At 39.6% G+C, this 27,321-nt stretch overlaps 1 protein-coding gene across 3 annotated transcripts in view; it reads left to right on the top strand.

Moving 5' to 3' along the window:
* tsnare1 (T-SNARE Domain Containing 1) overlaps positions 1 to 22,357 on the top strand; it is a 147,939-nt gene extending 125,582 nt beyond the window's left edge. For all 3 annotated transcript variants that reach the window (XM_034611743.1, XM_034611741.1, XM_034611742.1), the window contains exons 11-12: positions 6,870 to 6,979; positions 21,737 to 22,357. In XM_034611743.1, the coding sequence (XP_034467634.1) occupies positions 6,870 to 6,965 (96 nt within the window). In that variant the 3' untranslated portion in view covers positions 6,966 to 6,979; positions 21,737 to 22,357. The remainder of the gene's footprint in view (positions 1 to 6,869; positions 6,980 to 21,736) is intronic.
* The last annotated feature ends 4,964 nt before the right edge of the window (positions 22,358 to 27,321 follow it).

Raw genomic sequence — 27,321 nt, 5'->3', positions numbered from 1 at the left:
TTTTTATTGTAACCATGATGATGAAGGTCAAGGTGTGATTCGACTTTTCTATGCCAAAGGGATTACAATTGTTTCTAAAGGCTTTGGATATAGCCCTAGGACCACTACAATTCGGTATGCCAGGTTATACGCTCAAGTGCCTTCTAGCGTGAACCATGAGCGTGAATTATGCAACTGCACTTTACCTGGTGGGTCTCCTGAAGTTGGCAAAGAAAGGAGTGGGGGAGAGATAGGCATGTCCAACATGTCAAAGGTAGATAACGACTGTCTGGTGAGCTGTTCTAAACAAAAAGGCCAAACTAACCTTACAAACGGTCCAAATCCACTTTCGCCGGCCAGTGTTTTTGTTCCATTATTGACAATGGTTGTCACAGGGCGCCCACCCAGGATGCCAGGGTAGTCTGTGTTTATTTGCTGCTCCTCTTAAATATCATAATCAGGGTGACTGCATAAGACTCTGAGTTTTATGTAAATTGCATATAAGCCGATTACAAGTGAGGCAGTTTTGCTGTAAACACTATTTATTTTATGGACCTCCAATTTTCCTAACCAGATGCGATAAAGGGAGAGTAATATTATTGCCATTATCATGCATTGCATTATTGTTGTATTATTAGGCTATTTCTCATATCACACGAGCTAAGCCTTTCTCCCGAAGACACAGTAAGGTTGTGTTGTCCATGAAAGGAAGGTAAAGATGAGATTGATAGTTGGTTTGTGTGACAGTGCTATCAGCTTAAATGTTTAAAATGCAGGTTTTTTTCCCCCCTGCAGAAAAAAATGTCATTTTTGAAATGGTGTCCAGGTTGTGGGAAGTCTTTGTTAGCATCAGAAATAATGAACATCGAAAAAATGAACAAGCCATGCATGCTCTTCTCTTCTCTAACTCTCTGTTTCTCTTGACCTACACTGCTGATCTTCATATGCATGTGAAGGATATCTTCAAAAAAGAAGAGAGGGAAAGCAATGGGCAATGTCAAATAACCAATGGAAAAAAGAGACACTTCACCAGAGGTCCAAGCTAGAATGCCTATATACACCTTATTTTCGCGAATGGTTTGAAATGGTTGTTATGGAGATTTAAATGAAAACTTCTCTGAACAAAATCAACAAAGAAACTCTAGAGGATTTCTTTAGTTCCTTGATATTGTTTTGCATATTTGTTCAACTGAATTGGACATTGGTAATTTTTTACAATGACTTTAAAAGTGATCAGATTAGTGAAACCCTCAACATTCAGACCATTTACCTCTTTGTGTTGCACAGTTGATGTGAAGAGAGGAACATGCCATTAGGTTAGAGTGAGAACTGAAGAAGAAAACTAATAAAAAGGCCTTTGTATGAGGTAGGTCATACATGTGATAGGATCAGCTTGATTGATTGACATTTTTTCAATTAATTTCAAACATGTTTAAAGAAATATATAAATCTTTGAATCTTGTATTGATTTAATCAAAAATTGGGTTTATCAGTAGTTCATTTAAATAATTCTTAATGTTTGTTTTTTTTTATGGATGAAAATTTGTTTTTATCTTGTTTCCCCGTGCTCAGAGGCCAAGTGACCAACGTAGATTTGGCACCTAAGTTTAGATTCAGTTGGTGCACTGCAGAATATGTCCTGACCATGGGAGCATTGACCCTATTGGACATTGCCCTGGTTGCTCTTCCTCACACTTTATTATTTTCTATTTTAGTGGTCAGTATTTTAAGAGGAAACTGGAGAATCTTTGTTGACCTCAGGTTTGCAGCTCAGCTTTCTGCCACTGAGTGGTTCTGCTAGCTTTGTCAGACTGTGTTCTACACCGTACATCGACTCTGGTTGGCTGCCAAGTGTGAAACGGTCAGGATGAGAGTCACCACCTGAAACCAGTATTCTCTGTCAGACAAGATGAATTACTCCATGCAGGGTGGAAGGGGACTATTGCCCTTGTGGAGGGATTTTAAGGATCTCTGGGTTTTCCTCGTAATTGAAAAAATGGAGATTGATGCAGCAACTGCATGTTATGTTGAAAACCTTTGTCTTGGTGTGACATCGAGAGGAGCTGGAGCACCTGCACCTATGGTCATAAGCTTTGACTACTTCACTGGCTGAGTATATTTGTCCTACACTGAATATCTTTAATAACTTAACTTGAGGTAATCGCAGTAAAATTTGAACAGATTTCGAGCTTGTAGCACATATTTTGGAAGACATTACAATCCAAATGTAAGGCAAATTTCCCTCAACAAATTTTTGGTTTAAAGGGCACCGGTCAAATTTCATTGAGGTATTTCTGTGGATATCATGATTTATAAAGTCTGTTTTCATTATATTATTATATAATCACAATTTGCCTTTCGACCTCAAGTGTAAAATATTTTCGATGATATCTTGACGTTTTGAATTTCTGGTGCCCACTTAGGCTTTTTGTTTTTTTTACAAAATGAAAATGTGTGCAAATACAATAGTTGTGTTTTGTGGAGTTAGTGTTAACAAGAGTTAGCGACAAAGTTTGTATCATTGTGCTCCATAGGATTTTACACACTGACATTGAGGAAAATCTTAATGAAATGTAATAGTATCATTGTTAAAGACAGTGGCTATAACAGACATGCCATTCAACTAGCTTTAATATATAAGTGTGGACATTACTCTTATAAAAACTTCCATTTATTACAGTGATTATATCAACTTTATCATAGCTATATACAGCTCCCCTCGTAGTCGACAATGACAGCGAATAAATCAGTGCAAAGGAGATGCTGTCTTTCTCCCTCACAGCATCCAGCACCTTTTGGCCCTGAAGTACTGGTGCTAAGGACAACGCTCTTACAGATCAAGTCACTGGTGATGAGAGCATCCCTTCTATCCTCCTCTTCCTCTGCGACTCTCTGTCCCACCTCCCAGCCTACCCTGCAATCTGGAAAATTCTGGTTTAAAAATACTGCAACACTTCCTTTGTTGTACTAAGCCCTTTTTTGTCCCCCCTCTACCTTATTTATTTCCCTGTTCTCCCCAAATAACAGCAGTGCTGGGATGATCGAGCAGGAGAAATAGAGAAAGAAGGGAGTATGGATGAGAGAGGGCGGGAGGGGAATTCAGTATATGGCGAGAGGGAACGACTCGGCACTGTCAAAGCGAGCACAGTGAAGGAGAGGATGGCAGAGAAAGTTTATAAGGCGTAGTTTAGGAGGAAATGCGTGAGAGAAGCTGGGGAATCTGTGGTGGCCAGCTGCAAGAGGGGAGATAGCGGAGAAAGGCTTTTAATTCTCAATCCCCACAGAGCCTTTGAAAATTACCAATCTTCTTATCACAGACGCAGGGCTGCTTATGCAAATTGTTGTGGAGTGGAACGTTTAAACGGAAAATTACTCGACAGCATTTTTTCTCCCTCTTCCTCTCTCCCTCTCTCTTCCATACAGAAAGCCTGTTTTGAGTCTCAGATAAGAAGATGAATTGCTCTCTCCGTGCTTTGAAGCGCGTCAGGATTTAAAGACTCCAGCCTCGGCTCTGGTCTAACGCCGCTGCTCTCGCTGCCTTTGTAGCAGAAAACAGGCTGAAAAAAATGAGAGAAAAAGCATTTCAGAACAACATAGATTCTGTGCTCCAACACATCGTCACTGCCTGAGGAGACAAGGAAATATATAAATATTCCCTCACCCCGGCTCTTCACTCTATTTACTTTAATAATTCTGCTTTACACAGTCCACAGTTTTTCCTCTTTCTGAAAAAAACATGGAAAGTAATTGACATAACTGAAGCTCATGTGCTGTGTGGAGGAATGTTTGAAGCATTTCTCAAAATTATACCACAGGCAATATTAGAAATAAAACAGAACATAGATATGAAAACCATTTGAGGCTTATAATCACTGAGAATAAAATGTATTGATTCAGTGGAAATAATTTAGAAATTGCGAGGTTTCACACATTATTATTATTTCTGATCAAGCAATTTTTGATGTATGTGTCAATCCTCTGTAAAGACTGACAGTCTGAGTTTCCTACATCTTCCCTGGCACCTTCCCAACACATTTCACTGCTGTGACAACTGATGAAAACCACTCCAAAATGTTTTAATGCGTCGCTATGGGATCAAGGTTTCAAACAGTATTTACCATGCAAGTTAAAAACATGCAATAATTAGAGGTGTTAAGAAAATAGTATGCATGTTTAATATATATCTAATAAAGTTAAAGTTTAGATCTTTTAAAATAGCTTACTTCTTTTACACACTGTATATAAGTGCTTATTACAAAAGGTTGTGAATAAATACAAAATCTATGTAATAAAATGTATAATATACAACATGGTTTAAATAAATTAAAAAATAAAAGTTCAAGTTCAACATGCATCCACAGAAAAATGAAAATTCAACAAAAACCTTTGCAATTTAGCATGGCAAAGGTCTTTAAATATCCCATATGATTGATTATCTACGAGATCAATAAAGTACAAAGTCTGTGAATGCCAGAGAGAGAAACCTGTTGTTTCAAAGTGGCCATATTCTTGTTGGGTTTTTGAGTTTGTCTCCAAGACCAGTCGTCCTGCCATTCCCTGTACTGAGAGCCATCTTATCCATACCACTGGCTCATCTATGGTGAACCTGGAAGTAACTGGCAGTTTTCTGTCAGGGTGCAGTCTGCAGTACCTTATTGACTGGGAGGATTTGATCGAAAATGTCAGCTCCACTCCGCTACAGCCCTGGACCGTATTTGGTGCCACCATCAGGTGTCGGTGGAAGAGGGAGAGGGGAAGTTTTCTCTTCTGTACTTCCCCCAACTTGGTTCTTGCAAAATGGACTTAATAGTGTTGATCTTCCGGATTTCCCTCCACTGCTGGCTGCTGACCCTTCTCCTACTAAGCTGTATCCCTTCTGCATCACTTCCAGTCCCCCACTCACGCAATCCAGACAGGCCTGGCCAATCATGTTGTGAAAACCCGGCACTCCAAGCTACACTTCACCCTTGCATCGCCCACCTGCTCACCACAGCACGGGGCTCCAGTGGCAGCACACCTTTGTAATATGCTTGGTGAATCACTTATGAGGAATATCAAGCACACATCCGCAGAGACTCACTGCCTCCCAGACATCCGAGCTGAGCCCTGTTCTGTTACACCCAGTTTAATCATACATGCTGGATGTAGTGGCGCGCCTAGCCAGAGGTTTGGTTTTTTTAAAGCTTGTTTTTAGCAATCTCTCAAATCGTCTGAAAGATTCTCGCAAATGTGTTTCATATCTTCAGTCCCTTTGTTCCATTCTAGACAGCCGCTGACTCCCAGTCTCTGTACCGAGCCTCAATCGGTTTTCTCAGTGTTCAATGAAGTTGTATTGACTTTCAACCTTTTAACCCATTTTGTACTTGGGCGTCCTTCTTCAAGAATGACAAGACCCACCGAAATGGCTTTTTTGACAATGTATTTAGCACAAGTTTAAAACACCCTCTGCTGACACCAACACCGCACCACCACCACCACCACCACCTCACCCCCTCGTGTAGTGATCATAGTTCTGCTACCCCCGTCCATATCATCAACAGGCTGTCTAACACTAACTTTCTTTCTTTCTTTCCCACCAGCCCAGCCCGACAACATGGTTTACAGAAGATGTAATTGGCCGGGTGTAAATGCTAATAATTTAATTAATGTTAAGCGGTCTCCTCTGAATACGCCCATTAGTGTACACTTGCCTCCCATTATAACTGCTCAGTTAAATGTAAGATCACTCAAAAGCAAGCCATTCATTGGCAATGACGTCATTACCTCTAATAAGATTGACATTCTCTTGCTCACTGAAACCTGAAATGAGATGATTTCAAACCAATGAATGGAGCAGCCCTAGGTAATTTCTCTTACTAACACAGTTTTGGCCTGTCTGGTTTTGGCAGTGGAGTAACATGTGTCACGTGTCATATATGTATTATTATATGTATATAGCACAGCTTGACTTGCTTGGCCTGTATTTGCTTTAAGGTAAGGGACCAAAACAGGTTTACACCGAAAATCATGATTTTCAAGTAGACCAATATAAAAACGAACCTTGCAATATTCAACTGTTTCAGTTTTTCGTCGCATTTTCACATCTCTGGTGTCGAAAAAAGATTATCTTTGAAAATATAGCAGGTAAAACGATTGAAAGTTTTCTAATGGGCTGATAACCTCAGTAGTCCCTAATTCAACAAATTTGTCCTTGTTTTTTTTTTTCTTTGTAAGTTTTAAAGTGGAGGAATGACATAGGCCCAAACAAACCATTGAACTGAGAGCTCTACAAGGGCTGAGTGAATACAGTCAGGGGGAGAAAATGATTTTATTTGGAGCCTCACATCTCTCCATCCATTGCATCCCTCCTCTAAGTCCTTCCTTCTTGTGTGAGCGTGCCATCACACAGACAAGATTGATATGCAGCAGAGCCACCGGGTTCATGACTGCAGAGCACTTCAGTAAAAGCGTTAAATTTCGATTTTTGTACTAATATGTACTATTGGGTTTTATTGAATTATTTAAAAAACAACTAGTGGGGAATAACAGGGCTGCGGTGGCTATGTGGTCACTAAATTGTAGCTTGACATTTACAGGGCTGCCAATGTATTATGCCAGTGACTTTCAGTTATGTAAAAGTGGGGATTTAGAGTTTAATAGTTTAGCTGTCTGAGGACCGAATGATACTTAAATCACTGCTGTTTTACAGAAACCACCAACAGAGATTAGAAGACCCAACACATATGGTTTCATATTTAATGGAAACCAATTATACAAAAAATGAAAGCCCCATCACTATTCTTGTCTTTTCAGATACAGGTTTCCACTTGAAGGACCGGAAGACAGTGTAAAATGTCCAATGAGGAATTATGTAATGTTCCCCCCACATACTGAATCTTTTCTCTCCACAGAGGCAGCTGAGGAAGAGGAAGTGCTACCTCCTGCTGGCCGGAGCGATTATCCTCACCGTCCTTGTCATCATCATAGCTGTTTCAGCAAGAAAATAAGACTGGCCACTTTGGTAAGATCCGTCATCTACAAAACAACACTGTAACCATAAAAGTAGTATTAGGGTTGTCAAATATGGAAGTTTGGTGATGCACACAGCTGACACTCTGTGTTCAAGCTGAGATATCAACCAGGTGGTGTTATCATCACCACATATAGAATGTTTTGCCCTTAATCTTAAATCCATCTTCTACTCAACACGCATGTACATGTTAACATACTCTGTGTGGACATTCAGTTCAATTTTACTTTGAGGAAGAAAAACTCCCTGTTGACAAGAAGAAACCTCAGACAGAACAAGATTCAGGGTGAGCAACGATAGCAGTACCTATTATTATTGTTATAACAGTTACACACGTATTGATCTGTATCCTGCAGCTCTGGCGTCAGAGATACCTGAAGAATGAGGACAGGGAGAGGGAGGACAGAGAGGAAATTACAAACTGAAGTACATGGGAGAGAAAAATATTAAGTCAGTGACATGCAGTAGTATGGCGTACATGCGTGGATAATGTTAGAGTGAGATATTTTTAGACTTGAGAGCTTCAACTTACATCAATTTCTGGCGTCTGGTCCAAAATGTGTCTCTAGATTCTCAACACGTGGTCATGTGCACTCCTGTGACACTGAGAGAGCAGCTTTACCTCCATTGTTCAAGAATCCCACCATCAATCGGTCTCAACTAATTAAAACTTTCTTTTCTACTAGAAATTCTCCAAAAGCAATCCAAAAACAACCTTAGAATCAGCATCACTTTAGCATCACATAGCATTACACATTAAAATGCCCATTAACACTTTAAGTGCTTTAAGTTGAGACTTCATACACTTAACATATTGATTTGCACTTTTTAAAGATGTTAATATCTAAATATATCAATTCGGACTAACCTACAACAAAGGATATAAATTTCCCTGTAGTATGGGCCCAAGTATATCATCATTCATCGTGAGTGCACACTGTGACGCTCCGATGTTCCCCGTGATTTCTGTCTATTAAATCATTTTCAGAACAATTACAATATCCCCCTGAGCACCCCTCTGTCTTCCAGTCAGGCTCATTGGTTCATTAAAACTGTCGCTGTGAGTCTCTTGTACAAACATCACGTCAGCGCCTTTAACCTTCATCAACTACAGCAGAAATCATTTTACTTCATCTCTTACCCCGTTTGTATTCAGCATACTGAAAAGAAGAGTGATTAAAAACAAACAAAACGCAGACACAGACCTATATTCAGGATGTAGCAACTAATGATGAGTAACATCATCTTGCTTTTGGCTGACTCTCTGAACACTTTTCTTAACCCCCTCTCCTTTTACTGCTCATGTGCAGTTGGGCAGAGTTGCAGACCAGTTCTGTGTCAGAGAAGCAATCCTCTGCTGTCACTGCCTTTGTACATTTTTATTTCTGTAAAAAGTATTTTTCCAACTCGTAAGCTCTTTTAATCCAACGGCTACCAGGCTACCAACCACTTTGGAGTCGGAAGATTTTGTGTCACTTTCAGCAACAGTCATCCTCCATATTGGTTGTCAGACTTGCTAACCCGTTCTCCACCTTTTTCAGATTCATGTGGACATTTAGCAAACTGACCAGCTAATGTGAATACAGAATCTCCCCAAAACCTTAAAACTCCACTAATAACACACAAACACAGTGACATCTACAATGCACACGATATACACAATTTACAGCAGTGGTGAGAAACCTGCAGTATCTGGGTCATATGGTAATTGGTCTGTATTTACAGTATATAGCACTTTTCTAGTCTTGATGACCACTCAAAGCACTTTACAGTACATATACAACCTGCAAGACAAGACAAGTGAGACCAGACAAAGTAAAATTGTCACAAAGTGTCAGTTTGTTGCAAAAACACATCACAGAGTAGATTACCGAGCTTCCAGCTTTTCTCTCTGGCCTGTGATGAAACAAACTAAAATAAAAAATACTGCACAACTAGTAATTTAATATCCTTGGTCTACTGATGCAAGGGAGGAATTACTGTCTTTGCAAGCCAAGCATAGCCCTACGAAAAGTGAGGATTTAATTGATCCTTAACAAAAACAAGTTGTTTTGGTGAAAACCAGCACCATCATCAATACCACCTGACATCAGCAGTTCCAGCTATCACATTAGAGAGGTTGAATGTGTGTTAAATAAATGAGTCCTCATAAATGTTTTAAAATTGGAATGGCCCTTTATGTGAAAAAGGTACAAATCACTCATAACCACTCTCAAGCTTCCTCTCTGCGCACTCTTCTTCCACTTAGACAGAGAGAAAAGAGCATCATCCAATCATGATGGTGACAACGTGAGAGCACATTCTGAAAATATGTACAAAGACATACCATTTTAAAAAAACAATAAAAGAAACCTTAAAACTTTTTGATTCACCTATAGGGCGATAACATCTCTAGCTAAGGAAAGCCTGCAGTTCAGACCGTATTCAAAGCAAAATCAGAAGCACAGGGTGAAGTGTTGAAGTTGTTTTATACTGCATTTACTGATCGTGTGATGTCACCCAGGTGTCCACAAGTCCCGGCATTCATATTCCACTCGAACGAGGTCATTTACATCGTGGTTTTTAGTTTAAATGTCCACTAATATCTTCCGACGAGGTGCATTTAGAAAATGGTAATGTCCTCTTTTTCCCGCCCTTGTGGTCGTCTGCACCTGTTCCAAAATCAGTTAGATAAACCCGGTGATGGGTAAGCCCATGCTTGTAGTTTTTGCTTAACTATTTTAAATTCATCCTAAAAAGTGCTGCATTTTATTTGTCAAAGGAGAAATTCTGAAGAAAGTCTATTTGAGTCTATTTGAAATAAGTTACTGTCCTCTACACGGCTGCACGTTTTACCAAATTTGCCAAATCACACTGAAGCGGCACCAGTCACATTTTAGCCTGATGGCAAAGAAAAGCTATTCTAATTCTTGACAAAACCTTTTTCTCTCTCTATAATTTCTCTTACTTGACATTCAATTCAAGATGTCCCTGCTTGCATAAAATATTGATCATTCCCCTACTTTTCTCCGATGGAGGAAATGGGAATCCAGTGGAACAAAGCCTGCTATTCATAAAACAGCAGGTTGAATTGATGCTGGTGACAAGCTCAGCAGTTGGCGGTGGATGCCCAAAAGAAAGCTTTATTGATATTAACTTGTTCTGTCTAATGACTAATGACTACAAATATGTGGGCACATATTGTTTTGTCGAGAGAGAGAGAGAGAGAGAGAGAGAGAGAGAATCTTCACACTCTTTGAGTTTAGCAGAAGTGACTGTGTGTATTGGCACAGCCAAGCAGCCTGGCAAAGTCAACAAGTTCTTGTGCTAAAGATTCAGATGAACACACTTGGCTTCATCTTCCTAAAACATTTTGGTTTGGCTGCAGATAAAAACTCAATGTGACTGCCCAACCATTTTATTATCGTTTTGGTGATTTTAGCATTCAACACATTAGTGTAATCATACTTGTCCTCTTCTATTAACGCTGCATTGACACAGATAAACATTTTAATGTATTATATATATTAGTGTTTCCTCGATAATAATTCTGAAACCGTTGGGAGCCTTGTAGTTAAAAACTGCTTGTCAACGTGCAGTCAATTTTCTTTTCGACCGAGACTCACCATCCACAGCAGTGAAACAAAGTGGACAGATTGACTCCCGTCGTCTGTAGCTGTTCACCACAGACCTTTTCCGATGGCTTTAGTTCATCCGGGGATTTAGTGAGTTGGTTTAATTAACCGCAAATCAAACTTTGAAGGATGGCCCACGATCCTCCACATCATTATCTGTGTGTTTAGTGAAGTCAACATAATCTGATTGTGTTCCGAGTTAATTTTGTATTTGCTCAACAGATACAGAATATAAATAAATAGACCAGCAAATGTGGCCAAATGTTTGTCAGTACTTACAGAATAGTTGACTGATATTCTAAGCTTTCTTGACATGCACCATACATTTGAGAAGTAGTACAATTATTTAATGAATATGTATCAACTCTAGAAAACTTTAGCACTACTATTAATAGAAAGACAACTATTGGGTTGCCAGATATTTGTCTAAACTTCAACACTTGCCAATATGTGTTTCTCTGTGGCAGCTTGGACTTTCAAGTGGGTTTGCACGTATCATTTTTTACACTTCACCTATTGTTTTGTAAGAGACAATTATCTTCTATCTGCTGCAATAAATGGCTTCTTCATTGCTCAATGCACATGTGTATCCCCTCAAGCAATTCTTGGCTGTCTCGCCAAGCAGTGTCTATTTCAATGTTGAATTTCTGATATGGTACTTTAAAACCTGTAGAATAAGAACAGAGTTGAAGAAAGAGATTGAAATGAGCAAATATCACAGAGGTACTGGAGGATTTAGGAGGGATCTATCGCACTTGGAGAAAAGCCATGATTTAAAACTACCCCTGATGTGTGCGTGTGTGTGTTAGTGAAGCACTTTACATGGTCGATAAGATGAGAAAAGAACTATAGAAATGCATTCCATTTACCGTTTGATTATAAAGCCGGTGGGAAACATCCAGACTGTCCTTATATGGCCCATGAGACTATATAATTTGGGCAGCAACACAAATTTATAAATACAAAAAATTAAACAGATCACATTGATTGACAATTTGTTCCAACATTATTGTGGTAGCATTGAAAGGACGATCAGGACCTGAACCTTAGAACTGAATATGAGAACAAAATGCAATTAAACCTCTTTTCTGTCTCACTCCATAGCTTTTAATGCATTCACCATTTTACCACATAGCTAGATTGAAATAGCAGTCAATGTTAAAGCTACTGTGGCAAAATTTTTAATCTCACTGAAAACTTGACTGAAAGGAATCAACACCAATCAATCAAATGCAGTATCAGTATATCAAAAGTCAGATTACAATGATGATAAATATGAGAAACAAAAAAAACAACAGTCTGTACTACAGTGGTAAATATTAGACTTGCTAAACATTAGCATGTTAGCCACCGTTTACTTCAAAGCACCATGCCTTGAATATAGACTCTTATTGTTGTTGTGTCATAACTTTAACTATTGAAAAGTAGAGGTATTATGTATGTTTGAACTAGAATGAAATGAAAACCAACAAATGTGAAAGCTGTTGGCGAATCATTCTCTGACCCGAGCGTGCACAGTTCAAAAAGCTGTTGGTAACATGCGCTAGGTTTTCCTGAACAGACAGACAGCCAGCCAGTGTATAAAAGGTGAGTGGAATAGTGATGAAGAACAGACGCAGGAAAGCAGAGAGGGGAAGAGCAAGTGCCATACATCAGTTTAATGAGGTTGACAATGACAGAAATAACTGGTGAGCTGCTTCTCCCCTCAAATCAATAGCCTGGCTCTTTATGGCACACTAAATAATACAATAACTGCACCCTGACACTTAGTCCTGTAGGAATTATGTTACTGGCACTGCCCTTACATCTTGTTTACACAGTCATTTGGGGATTTCTCTATATGCATGTCAGCGTCATGTACTAAATCTACACTCGTGAATTGTGTTGAGGTTGCTGGAATCCTGCTTCGAATAAGCCACAGCAAATAAAACAAGACCTACCCCCATAAAAGGGGTTCAACAGTCAGCCATGGCATTTTATGATTAGCTCATTTGGATTTTGCTAACTTCATTCCCATATTGATGCTTAAAATGCTGGAAAGGTCCTGCAAGCCTCCAATTCTAAGTCATACATGTCCCAACCTCAGCTGTTCTAGATGTGCCTCGGCCAAAGGAGAATCATAAACACCTAAAAATACGGTACATACCAAGGCTTCACTGTCAGGTGAATCAGCAGTGCAAAGTAGAATTTAAATTTAAACGTTGAAGCATTTCATTTTATGAGGAAACACTGATTTCTGACATGAGTTGAGGCTTTCAAGCAAGAGTCAAATCATCAAAATGATCTGGCGGGAAAGGAATTATTGGCCATAATTGCCAGTTGATAACCACTGCTGTAATTTATCAGAGGACACGCCCCCACCGCCTGCAAGATGCTGTCTGCCTGTTTATTCCAATTTTATAAATCTTGGAACATGTGCGTCCAAATCGCACAAACAAGCACTTCCTCAAGCCTTTGACAATACACATGCCATTTTTGAAGCCGATAAGATAAATCGTTTGTCTGACTGTATTTACAACGCGTATCTCTTAGCCAGTTTTTAAATTAGCGGGTAAATAAGTACTCAAAAACACCCATACACTACCAATGAGGTCCCTGAGGGTTGAAGCTCTTTTACTTTCCCCTCTCTAGCATTTTTCACTGTGATAAGAGACCGTTTCTGCCACATTTTAGTTGATTAGACCAACAAGGGCCTTTTAGCACTGAGTAACATTTCTCTAAACTAGTGCCTTCTTTCTGTGTAAACCAAACTATGGAATGTCTGAGGGCGGAATCAACTGAGACTGAGCTTGCACTAACAATGAATCAGGATTTCAACCATGCTTCAGTGGGAGAGCAGGTCTGGAAGGGTTCAGATTAACTTGAAGCTCTGGGGAGAACGGCCCGATGGGGACAAGGCTGGACGTGGCTCCAGACTGACAAACAAACAGATCATTACGAGTTTTCACTTGTAGGATTTGCTCAAAGCCTTACCATACGCTGAATTTTGATTTGTTGATAGACTGATTCACTGACACTTAAATGTGCAGGTGAATTGGCGTAAAGAAGAGAAGCACTAGATCACACAGGAAAGAAGGAAAAAATGCCCATAGATCCGGGAACAGGACCTGGATATATAATGGCACAAATAGTGAGGGCTCAGGGAGAGAGAAAGTCATGGAATACATCAAAGAATTCACAGTGCCTGAAGCACATTGGACAAGGCCTAGGTGTTAGCTGTACATAGTAAATTAAACTAAACTTCCATCACAAACAAAAAGAGTCTTTACTTACATTTAATAATCAGAGCATTTATAATAATGATGTAAACTATTGCAAAGGAGGCTTTATGCAACTGTAGCTGTGCAACATATGAACTCATGAGAACACTCAGGGTCCCTTTGTCTCCTAAATTTCACTACAGACTGTATTACTGTATAGTGCACAGTACATGCTCGTGCTGTGTGTGACAAGGGAGGCACATTGAAACAGCTGTTTACAGCTCGCAGTTCTTTCCCTTCCTCTTTTTTCCTTTTGATTATTGTGTGTGTTCTGCTTCTTACTGAGACACAAGAACCCAGGAAACACATAAACGTCCCCATGAAGTGTTGGTGATATAATCTGTGTCAGTGTACTGACCCTCAATAGAAATAAGTACAGAAATAAAAAAAAAAAAGATTACAGAGTAGAGAACAGAAGAATAACTCATATGTCCATTTACCTTGAAAACTATATTTTGTTTCTTCATTTTTCTCCAAAATTGAGAATGTTTAACATACAAACTGAAACCTTGGAACAACTTTCAGCGTCTCTTTCTAAATGAGCTTTCAGGTTGTAGCTACTAGCTCGTTCACTGCAACACCTACGGTATCTGGATAACATGGTCTCTGTCCGAATGTGGTTTAGTGAAAGCTGCAAACTCGGCTACAGAGAGTTAACAGCATCCAAACGTATATTCAGTAATTCGACTCACGTTTGAAATGTGATTGCAGCAGAACTAGTTAGTGTTTGGTTTCAAGGCTCTGTCTTCATCCCTCCCTCTGATAAGATTACATTAATATAATGCGAGTGATGAGCAAAATTGAGTACCCCCCTGTCGGAGCCTACAGGTGGATGGTGGGGTGGGGAAGGGGCTGAAGAAGCGGGAGGCAAGAAAAGGGAGAGATTTTACAGCTTAAATAGACCACCAAATAGGGTGTGTATTAGAGAGGGTTGTGGAGAGTGAGGCATGTCACATGATTGGAGCAGCACAGCTCATCTACTTCTTCTACTTTGCTTATCAGTGGTGACACGTCAGCTACGTTACACACGCGTTCGTGAACCGTGACCTGACAAACACAGCTATTAATTTGTAAATTCAATTATGTGTTCATATAATAGAAAATATAATTGCTGCCGTGAGAGATTATTTTTCTGATTCTTAATAGTAATAACTTTTTATTTTATTTGTATTTTTTTTCTTAATTGCGTTGTGGGCCAGATGAAAAATTGTTCCTCTGCCCTGAACAATTTTTGACAAGTTTCCTACCTCTGGTAAGTCTCCATGTATAAAATGTCTTCTAAGGTTATGGAGACGCAATCGGTGTGTGTGTGTGTTTGTGTGTGCGTGTGTGTGTGTGTGTGTGTGTGTGTGCGTGTGCATGTGTCAGGACTTTTGCAGACCTCGTGTATTTTTGATGTTTTCCTACTGAATTTTAAACACGTATATAAGCCACATTTCGAGCACCTTTTCCCTCTGATAAATATTAAAGAATTAATGCAGTGGATACATGTTATATTTAGCCTCTAAAGCTGCTTTAGTCACTATGAAACACAGCAGACACGCTAGCACTGAAAGAGGCTTATTCAAATGATGTAAAAAGCTAAGATGACAAGAGAGAGCAGGAGCACTGCGATGATATGACAAAAAATAAATATTGAAAGAAAAATTGATATTGAGAAAACGGTAAAGGGAGTTTTGGAGAATAATTTCAAGCGAGAGTGCAAACGCAAATATTATATTTGTCTTTTGCCTCACTTTTATAGTTTTACCAATCATGGTATGCTTAAGGATATGAGTTTGATTGATGCTTAACTATCCAGCAGGACAGGTATTTGTATATATTAGCCAAATGATGTATTTTGCCATGAATGCTGCAGATTCAGTCTCTGTCCCTCTTAAACAGAGATCTGAGCCAGTGAAGGGGAATTGTGAGTTGCTGCCACAGTTAGTGGAGTTCTTTGGGTCTAGTATCGTTAATCCATGTCTATGAACAAGTGTGACAATAAGCTCTCTGTCTGAACAGCAATCCTCTTAGGCGAAGCTTTGTGGGTAAACTCGCCTCATGCAAATTCTAAACCCCATTAGCTTTGAGGGACTAGTCAGCTGCATTGAGATTAATAGCCAAGTGACTACTTGATTTAATATGGTTATTTCACATCTTCCAGGGGAAAAAATAAACAACAAAGTTAATGCAAGACATTTGTCACTGATGTCCTCAATCTCTCCTCTCTAAGTGGGAGAAGTTTATTGTGCATTCAGATGGGTTTCCTATTCAGCCTTTCCATTGCTGGAACAATGCGGAAGCTTTTGATGTTAAATGTGTGTCTGCTCAATCTGGAAGTTAGATATTTTTTAGTAAGTTTCGCTTCTTCAGCCTCTTAAAATGTTTTTTTGCATTGTGGCAAATTACAACATGGTCATATCTGAAACTGTGTTAGAGATAAATGCACCGAGGAGAAAAAGTGCAATGCAATTTTTCATTACAGGGTGAAAAATGAAAAACCCTTATTTATCTTTTTCCATGCCGTCAGCTTACTCCAAACTTTGCTGCAGAGGATTACCGGCTGGGTGGGTAAGGCTCTGTCACTGCAAAGTGGGAGACAACACACTGTGACAACGGTGATCTGAGAACGCTGCCGACTCACAGCTGAGGAGGAATGATTAGCCCAAAGTTGTGCAGGAGCATTTAAATACTTCCTCGTGACCTTTAATCCCCAGTGAAATCAAAATATCACCCTTCCCTCTTCTGCACAACACAAGCAAACACTGAAAGCTCCCAGCATGCACTGCTAACAGCTTTCCAGGAGATCGGAGATTACCTAAAGCTGACTGATTACTTAAATAGGTGAGATGAGTGTCATCTTCCAGTGCAGGGCTTAATGTTGGATCGTAAGAAAACTGCCATGGGACTGTGACAGCCGGGAGTGACATATTAAAGTGTTCAGTGGATTGAAACAGTCTGAATGAACTTTTTACCGTTAGTACATTGTTCTTTGCCAAACACATTATTAGAAATCAACAGTCCAATAGTATCAATGTATACGTCATATGATAACAATGCTTTAGACTTAATCTTGATTGTTGTCCTTTATTGCTGTCACTGCCCCCCCCTCGAGCTGGTGAAACTGCACTGTAAGATTGAGTTCGGCCATAAGAATAAGACGACCCTACAGATGTGCTAGCAGCTTTAAGATGCTAACATTCCCAATATGACAGTGTTAACAGTTGTATGTATGAACAATGTATGTGTCCCAAAGACAGACTGCCAGAGCCAGAGATTCTGGTTGATGGACGAGCCAAACTACTTCCTAATCCACAGCCACCACTTTGTTTTTAAATACCATCGCAGGTTGAGTGGTTGGTTCCTTGATTGCTATTTCAGTTGGGAAAAGCAGTAGGACATATATTTGGATTATGGTTTCCACATTTGTAATTGTATGAAGCTGTCTTTTATTATGGGAATGCAAGGCTTGGTGACAAAGCCTCTAAATCAGAATATAGTTAATTATCAATTACGTTGACATCTGGAAAATCCACTTAGAAAATAAAGGAAGTGCATCATCAGCATAGAGGAAAACATGTGCATACAGAAAGCATACTGTTAATTTAGTAAGTAAAACGGAAAGCCACAATACAAAAGTATTATTAATATGTGTACCCCTTTGTGCAAATGATCCCTGCTACAACTAAAGTAAATATCAGGAAGTAAATGTTACTGAGTCAGAATAATCATAATAAAAAGTACACATTAATCTATAGCAGTTACCAATACAGCTCAACTGTGACCATGAAACCAAATACATAATGGTCAAAATCATATCACCAATGGTTTCTAAGATATTACAGAAACTTGCCTCTTGTTTGCCATGGACACTATGAGCTCATAATATTAGGTCTTGTTGAGCTGGTAATGTTAGTTCTTGTTTCTATAGTAACTTAAAGTAGTTGACTTTACCAAGTAAGCTTCAGGTTTATGTTATAAAGTGTAAATGATGTAAAGTATACAGTATCACTGTAGTGTAGTCACTGTAAAAGTAATGCTAAGTTGCATTGAGGCTGTTCTGGCAGCTTGTATTGGCCTAACACCTTGTTCATTTTTTTTTTTACAATGTGTCACACATCTGTAAATTTAGTACCAGCTTTGAGTCTCATGAGGACCCCTGAACCTTTCACTCCACATACAGACCCTGTTGGCTTGGTCTTCACAGCATTACAGAGATGCCATTCATCCAGCTGCTGACTGACAATCAATGGTGGTGCCATGGAACGGCTTTTGGCTGTGATTGATACGGCCTATTAGCTTCCTGCATCTGGACATTGTGTTTTGGAATGGGGAAGGATGCGGCCAACCCACCCAATTTGTCTGTATTGATCTGGACAAGACTGAAACTTCTAAATCTCTCACCACTCTGGATAAACCACTGTCACTAGCTCACTCAGATATAGATCACAATGTTGGTAGGTATTGGACTTTTTGCTGTAGTCGATTGTGGGGAACAATTTCAAATTATCTGAATAGAATCAGCGGTTGAATGATAATATGAATCCACTTATCAGTGTCAACAACTATAAATTATGTCCTTTCAAACTTTGATTTAGTGATTAATCTGGATCCATTCTCTTTGTACTTTTTTTTAAATAATATTTTTATTCACATTTAGCATGAAACACATTTCCAAAGAATGAGTTTCAAATGTGGTGATTAACAATTATCATCATATGTTTGTCTGGAATGTCCAATTTTTAGATCTATTACAAACTCAACAACATAAAAACAAGAACAGTGAAGCTATGAACAGGAAGTGATCTTTTCCTCACAATATGTTTAAGAGATTTGCAAAGATTGCTGTTTGCTCCAAAAATGTGGAAAAGACCTTAAAAGGAAAACATTATTTTCATGAACAGGTCTAATACAAGAACAAACATTTATATTTGCAAGGATTAGTGGCATTCACCAGTTTTCTAATAGGAAAAAGGCTGTCTTGAGTGGTTCAGAACATACTTACCAGTCATTTATAGTAGGTATAGTATAGTAGTCATTATTATATTGTATATATCTGAATCTTTTGTCAAAAATACAAAACCTCCTGAAGATAAATTGCTACAGCTGACCTGAAAGTAAAGTGAGATTTCTTCTTCTTCTTTTCCCTGGGAGGCAAGTGGTTTCTTCCAGGCTCATTTACATCTGTGAAAACCGGTGAAAAAAAAAGAATCTGCGTGTCCTGACCTTATTTTAGCCACAAGATTCTGAAATGCAGACCAGTCTAGACTAAACGCTGTTTTCTTCTAGGTGATTTAAAAATGTTCCGTGCACTCAGAACACAAGGTAGATATATTGTGTTAGCAAGTTATGCAGCATTACTGTCATGCCATTCTTTTGGCCAGAATATGTTTTAATCCATGAAGTCTCTCTGCCTATAAAAAGCTTAAAGCGGATAGAGGCTTTAGGAAGTCAGGTGAGGTAATAACAGAACTAAGTCTGCATACCGAGCAGGTTGTGGAGGATGAATTGGTCAAGTGCAGCAGTGGGATTTGTACTGTGATTTATTCATTGGCTTGGTTAACTTGTTAGTTTAACCTTTCTCTTCATTTCTATTTTAAAGTCTTTCTGCCAGAAAGCCCTGCAGATAAACTTGTTCTCACCAGTCCAGTTTCCTGGCTGTTTGTTGGTCAACAAGCGATTCTGTTCCTATGCTCATTTTTAATCACACATAGAGTTCAACTTTATATCAACTTCATGAATTTATAATTTAGGACTTTCTATGTGTTCCTGGATAAACTGGGCTTAACTTATTCTGCAAAAGGGACAGACAGCCTTTAAAAACTGTACAGTGGATCTCTTTAGCTGTTTTGTGATGAATATATAAGTATATGTGTCGTTGATGGACTGTCGGGTGCATGGTGACACCAGCGCTAACAAAGACCGGGCACCGTTTAACCTCTACAACCTAATTCACCTGCGGAGGAGGGAAAGCAGAGGTTGCCCCAGGCTGTGTTCAGAGAGAACTACACACAGTGAGTGGGGATACTGTTAGTCTGTGGAAATAAGACTTTGAGGAAATCCGGAAACCCCATCAACATGTCTTCTGAGTAAGTGGCAGGCAAGAAGCTCCTCAGAGGTAGGAGGTGTGAGATTTACCCTGAGATTCTGCAGGTTCTGGTAATCGTGGGGCTTTCTTGGTTTACAGTCAGCGGCAGTGCCTGGGTACTGGCAGACTAAGACCGTAATATAAAAAGTGGATCAGTCGGTGTGCTCTAGTTAAAAGGGTTTTGCTTCTCTGCCTTCCTGGAAAGGTTATGCTACGATTCCGGAAAAGGAAACTGGAAACTCTTTAGTCTAACTTTACAGGAGAGCTAATGGAAGCCCATCCAGCCTACGTTTTTTTGTCTTGCATCCCGAAGGCTTGTGGCTTGATGCAGCATTGTGGTGACGAGGGAACTAAAGTGGAGGGCAAAGCTTTCTATGTAGAGGTCCAACCTCACCTCTCATCATGAGCTTTTGTTCGTGATCAAAAGACTGAGCTCACACATATGGATATGGTTGAAATGAGTCCCTTTTGTAAAGAGGCTCCCCCCTTATAGATAGTGTAGGGAGCTCAGACAGATGGGGGGGGAGGAGTGTGCAGCAATCCACCTCTGAATCAGCAGAGAGTTAATGGATTTATATCACAGTATCACAATAAGGAAAATTGTTTTCGTGCATAAAACGAAACTGAAGAATTTGTCCCTTTAATTTGAACATGCATCTCACTACAAAGCACATAATGTTACTATTCTTATTTGACAGTGTAACATTATGTTTCTAAATTTTTATTTTACTTAAGTTAGACTTTTACCGACGACTTGTTGCTGGACACAATGTCATCAAGCATCTAATTAGCATGTTGTTCAGCCTGCAAACCTGTATCCTGATTGGACGAGAGACTTCCTTATTGATAACCCTTTGTCGCCATGGTAACAATGCTATTAAGCAAACATGTTTATCTGCTATATGTGTTATAGTTTCCCCATGTTTTTACACAAATCCCCATACCCAACAGCATAATGATGCTGGTGACCACTTTTTTAACTCTCTAACTCTGACCATTAGTTGTTAAATGTTCATATTTAACACTTTGAAAACAAATCCTGAAAGCCAGTTGGTCCACTCCTGCTGGCTACAATATTTCCCTTTCTTGACAGATTTATTTATTAACTGACAATAATGTGAAATTAAAATTGATCATATCCATCTTGAGACAAAACCTTTCCAATGAAGCCAATTTTCATCTTTTTGAATTCTCCTTTTAGTCTTGGAACAATGAGCCAGTGTTAATATTGGCCTTTGATTTAAAAGTACACATCAAATCAATGTTTCATTAATGTCTGTTTATTATAGTAATTAATACAACGATTGGGATGCCCCCTGAATTGAATCTAAATCCAAATTGTAGATTGGATTCTACTGTCATTCATCAAAGGCTAACGTGATCCTCAGAATCTTCTCTCCAGACTTAATTCACTTACATTTTCCTGCTCGCCAACTATTAACTGTAATTCAGTTGAAAAGTGGTGCGCTTTGGCCTTTCCCGTACCGAGCCGGTCCGCTAGTTGGTGATTAATGGACCACTTCCATCTCCAGCACCATGAACTTTGGCCTTGACTTAATTAAAACTCAGCTGTTGACCACCAATTATAAATTACTTTCCACAACCTGTGACACTTTCAGAATAGAAAGAAGAAATTGGTTTCTTTCCAACTAATAATTTACAAATGAAAATGACTAACAAGCCTGATGCAGGGATCTGCACCGTCCTCCTGCTTTGGGAGGCTGACGGCACCATCCCTGAGCATGAGGCCGTTGTATCCACTGAGTGATTGATGCCTACTGTCTGCTGTGCTTTTGTTTTTCAGGTAGCGGCTTTTCATTACAGTGTCACCTCAGTGCTCGTGCCCAGCCTGATCCCTGACCTGAGCAGCTGGTTTCCAGTAAGAGGGAGCTGCCCTGCAACAAAATCTCTCCTCCATCAAATCTGGCTCTGTCCACATGTGCTCCTGTCTGGGGATGGATGGCTTTCTGAGTGTATCAATTTGTCAATGGGTAGCCCCAGTCTGAGACTCACATGTAATCATTCATATTTTTTACGCCATTTCTCTGACTTGAATGTTATCATCAATGCTGAAGTCACAAATTTAGTCATTACTGTAGGGGCACAGGCTCCGGTGCTTCCTGTCTTGGATGTGATGGGTAACTGTTGTATATCACACACAGGGAGCTCCTAACTATGCCGTTTCATCAGAAAACCAGATGAAGATGGAGCAGAAGCTTCAGGGTGAGACGCAGCAGCTTGGGCGTTACAGTCTTCACTGCTGTCTTGTATGCTCTATTTCCTTTATGTATTTTTAATGACGTGAACTACTTTTATTAGTGGGTAATGTAATTTATTTAGCATTATGTTGTACGATTTCTTGATAGTTGTAAATATTATTTGACCATATATATCCACCAAAATAAAAGTCTATGTTGAAGAGAAATCCGAAGTTCTGGCTGTGTTTGTGATTGATGTAAAGGGTAGAAAATCTTATGAGACTTACTATTTCAACATGTGTTGATTAATATCAGCTATCGTAAGACTTCTCCCTTGAAAAATGACCCCATTGGTCAGTGCCAGCCTATTCCAGTTTATATCTTTATTTGGGTTATTGTATATTTAAGAGACATCATGTAGTCATGTGATGCAGTATCAGTCATGTGACGAGTGACAAAGACCTCTAGTGGCCATAGTAATTATGACACGTTCAAGGTCAGGTGACCACATTTCCATACACTTGCTTTCTCGAGTGCTTGAGTGGATTCATGCTGACAATTATTGTAACATCCATCGCACTGTAACTAACTGGATGGTGCACTTATAATGGTCAAACACTTGAGTGTGTAAGTGCTGGACAGTTCAGGACTAAATTGCCATCTTGGCTTCTTGAGAAAGGGCCACTGAGAAAAAACAAGTTTTAACATTTTACACAAGAAAGCAAAACATTCATTTTTCAGTAAGCAAAGCAGTTAGATATTGTGTTGGATTAAATGTTGTGATCATCATTTCTGATAAATCAAGTTATATTTGAGACAAGACTCATGCAATTCATTGTATGTTTCATTTTGCAAACCAATCGTCCAAAATGTTTAACCACAACTTCAGGAAATGGTCACATGGGTCATATCAGAGGAGAGGGTGGGGGTATTTAGGCAAAGTTAAAATATCCTCAAGTAGTCATTTATTACATGTACATACAGCTACACTTACATCACAATGGCATAAATGTTAAACATAATTGCTTGTGTTTATCAACTGTAATCATAATTGAAAAAGGTCAGTTTAACTGAGTTTATACAATGTGAATTACCTATCACAAATTACTTTCAAAGGGCATTGCAATCTATGGAATGTGTGGCAGCCTCTATTAGTTTAAAAAAGGAAAAAAACAAAAAAATCCTTTCATATGGAAAAAGTGTTATTGTTCATGTCATGATTGTCAGTCATTGTTTGTTTGACAGCCTTTAGGTTAAGTGCTGATGATGTACCTGTGACTGAAATGTTTATTTTCATCGTACATACATTAAATACTTAAGGAAATCAGCTAATCTTCTCTTATTGGTGTGTGGGCATTTCCTTCTATTTGAGATGTGACTTTTTACAGTAAGTGTTCACATTGCTTATTTTTATCCAAATGGCAAGCCTCTTCATGGAATGTTAACTTTATAGGCCCTTGTGTGTTTTTGTAACAGCACTTTAGTTTTTCTATAGTCACTCTCTTTGGATTTCAGCAGTCAACAGCTCATTAGAACTGTGCAAAGTTTTGAGAAATGTGCTCAGTAGCTGTCAAAGAGTCATCTAGAAAGACAATATCTATTTGTCTTGTTGTGTTGTCGTACGTACTGTAAGTGTTACTTGCTTCCAAGTTCCTGTTCTCTCACCAATTCACCTGCACACTCATCGAGTCTGCTCCAGAATATACATGTATGTCACTGGTTCAACCTACAAGACTCTGCAAGATCGTCATACATTCTCAGTGGTGTAAATGATATGGCTATTCTGCCTACAACTTTGAATTTCTGTTGCTCTATCTGTTTCCAGTCTCTTCCTGCCTCAATCAGCTTTATAAATGGAATCTCAACTTGGACCGCTGTGGTGAACTGTTCTGCCAATTTGTGGGGAAACTAAGGACCAATTCCATTTCATACCATGGCCCTACCCCTACCCCTCCCCCTCGTTTTCGAGAGTTATCTTGCCCCTTGAAAAGGAGTCACAAGGGGTAGTGGTTGAAATCTTCCCCTACGAATTTGGACAGTCCTTCAAGAATGACCATAATACATTGAAACGATATTAAACTAAGATATTACAATCATCGTAAAATGCATATTCATGGAGAAGTTGCTACATTTGCGGGTCTCTCTCCCAGCTTGCTGGTGATTTGCAAGGCATTCTGGGACATTTCCATACCCCTTGGTTTGAAGTTAGTGTATGTTTCGAGGGCGTTAAAACGTGGCACTACCCCTCCATCCCAACAGGTATTGGGACAGCCTACCCCTACACGTGAACGTGCAAAACGAAGGGGAAGGCCTAAGGGCTGAAATGGGATTGGGCCTAAATCATGGCAAGTGTCCCACAAGCTCCACTGTGGTGAGCTGTTGTGTTTTTAGAATGTTTAAGCCATTGCAATCAGGTCGTCCAGGTAAAATAATCTGATGCCTTGCCTGAACAACTGCTTCAGGGCTGTCTCCAGAGAACAACCAGAAACTAAACTGTAAATGCAGCAATTTCCTGTGTCCAGGAATGATAGGGACATGAAAATATCCATCTTTTAAATAGATGTATGTGAGACAATCACCTGGGTGGATGCCTGTGATATGCATGTAGAATGACGTCAACGTGATGGATTTGAGGGACAGAGGGACAGGTTAGGACTTTACTGTGGCACCTCTATCCACCATTATTTGATGAGGGCCAGTGGATAGCCCTCATCGCCCCATGGGATGGCTGAGCAGAGGGTCAAAGTGGAATCGGCATCAGGTCACAGAAAAACCACCACCAATACACACTGATTGGAGAGAAGTGGGGAGAGCACAGAGAAGGAGGCAGTGGGCTCTTGTGTTCACTTGCGATGGGAAACTGTTCACATGTGACAATGAGGTGTGGAGAGGAATCTGACTCAACAGCTGATACAGAATGCATGACAGCAGTGGAGTCGACATGTGTGAAAAAATGTGTGTTGACAGACATTTTTCATGGCAGTTTTCATTATTCATGGCAGTTTCTTGTGGTGGACACACGTTCATAGTATCCAATCATTCCTGTTGTGGGGGTTCTAAAGGGGGTTTAGACCAAATGCATGCTATGCATCAGTTCTTAGTGCTGGGGGGGGCATGGAGCAGGCTGTGATGACTGAGGGGCATTTCGCGCTGGGACAGGAGCCTCTGTGTTCCCGCCAAGACTTTCTGGAGGTGTCACATGGCTGTGTGAAGGAGCGTCCCGGTGAACTGGGCTGATGGGCCCATCCAGAAGCCTTTTCCTGGCCTGCTGCCGAAGCTGATATGTGGAGCTGCATATCAGTCATGTTATAACTGACACATGTCAAACGGCATCAAACACACAAGGGAACTGTGAATCAGAATAACACCAGTTCCTTGCAGCTCTTCTCACACAAAGCTCTCGATGTGGGTCAAGAGTTCTGGAAATCAAAGCAGAATCCATGATAATTGCAACATCCTAAGATTCCTGTTCTATAACATACTCATGTCGGCAAAAATACACACACGTACATTCACACGCACCATTGTCGGGAACGTGTCACCCATATGTTACAAGTTTTGATGCCTTGAGCGTAAGTTAATCACACAGTAGACAATTTCCCTCTTTGCTTTATTGCCTCACATTTCTAGCTGGCAGTCTTATTTCAAGATAGTAATAGGCTTAATTTGATCTGTTAGAGGAGCGATTATGTTGCTGTGTGTTGTCTCCTGAGGCTGCACAGTGATAAGCATGATGTCATGCTGTGCAGCTGCGGGGTCAAGTCCCACAATCCATCATCTTTTACTTTCCACCAGTGGAGCTGAAAGTGTCGTAGCTTTTTGCTGTAAGATTTGTCCATCATCCCCAACCGCTTCTCTTGTTTTGGAATTATCGACCTCTGGAAGCGCTTGTACACTTCAGTGAGTAATATTTTCCTCAGACCACTCTGACTCACTAGTGCCAGCAATAGAAAAAGAAGACACAAAGACTTCAAAAGAAGGAAGGAATGATTGTAATTTGTCTTTTGTTTTAGGCATAATGTAATAACGTAAAGAAATTGTTTCCTTTTTGTGTTCAGAAAGGCCTGAAAATGTTTTTTTATGAGGCTATATTACCCTGCTTATTTCAAATCATTGAAAATACAGCAATGATAATTGGAAAAAAGCAGTAAAAAAATCTTTCAAACATTTGAAAAAGCAATCAAAGTAAGGTTCCCCCCCCCCCAAGCTTGAGGCTGTGTATCTAGATTTAATTCTGCGCAGGTTGTTGGACAAACTTTACATGGTCATGATTGCTCACAGCGGTTTAATATCTGATAGCCTGCTGTCTCTGTAAATACAGCATGAACAAGGGGATAACTCTCCCAGGAAATGTGGACTGAGGGGAATTTCAATGCCAGGTGAAGCAGTTATCACCTCTGGTCGATGTGTGGAATGTTAACGAAGGTTTATTTCAGGAGAAAAACCCAGGGGAAGAATGTGTTAGCAAAACAGGAGACATGCACGTGTCCAGCATCCTTACACCTGCTGCATGGTGTAGTCAAGAGAGAGACTTGATAATGAGTCAATCAGCTGTAGAAGGAGGAGTTTTTAACTGTTATCCCCATGTATGTCTTTTATGATTTAGATTTGTTTTTTTATATATTATCTATCTGATCTTTACTATTCATGTACACGTGGAGAGACGTATTTTAAAACTCTATTCAAAAATAGTTTTATTGTGTTTGACAACGTAAACTTAATTTAAAGGGAACTCACAAGCTTTTTCCAAAGCTGTCAATTCCACAGTCAGTTTTCATCAGTGGATGATGTTTGGTCATTTATTTGGATCTGCTTCCTCACTTAATTTGGTGTCACAGAAACATTTTGACTATTGTTTTAATGGACCTCAGAGTAATCCTTCACATAGTCCAAATTCATCTGTAGCACTGAGTGTTGACAAAGCACAATTTGTAAACCATGGGGTGTAAGTCTTTTTTTTTTTTTTTGTGAAACTGTGTGAATTCAATCAGACTAATCTAAAAGCAAAATCAAACCTACACATGTCTAACATCTGATTGGACCCCGCTAAACTAACTTAGAGCAACCAGAGACTCCTTTACACAGCCAAACCTCCCAAGTATTTAATACTTACCACAAACACTCAACACACAGCATAATAAATAATACATTTTCCAAGTTCTGTGTAGATCATTTTGTTATTACTGTTGAA

The sequence above is a fragment of the Hippoglossus hippoglossus genome, chromosome 16 (assembly GCF_009819705.1).
Source record: "Hippoglossus hippoglossus isolate fHipHip1 chromosome 16, fHipHip1.pri, whole genome shotgun sequence".
Classification (NCBI taxonomy): Eukaryota; Metazoa; Chordata; class Actinopteri; order Pleuronectiformes; family Pleuronectidae; genus Hippoglossus; species Hippoglossus hippoglossus.
This window is presented reverse-complemented; position numbering and strand designations above follow the sequence as displayed.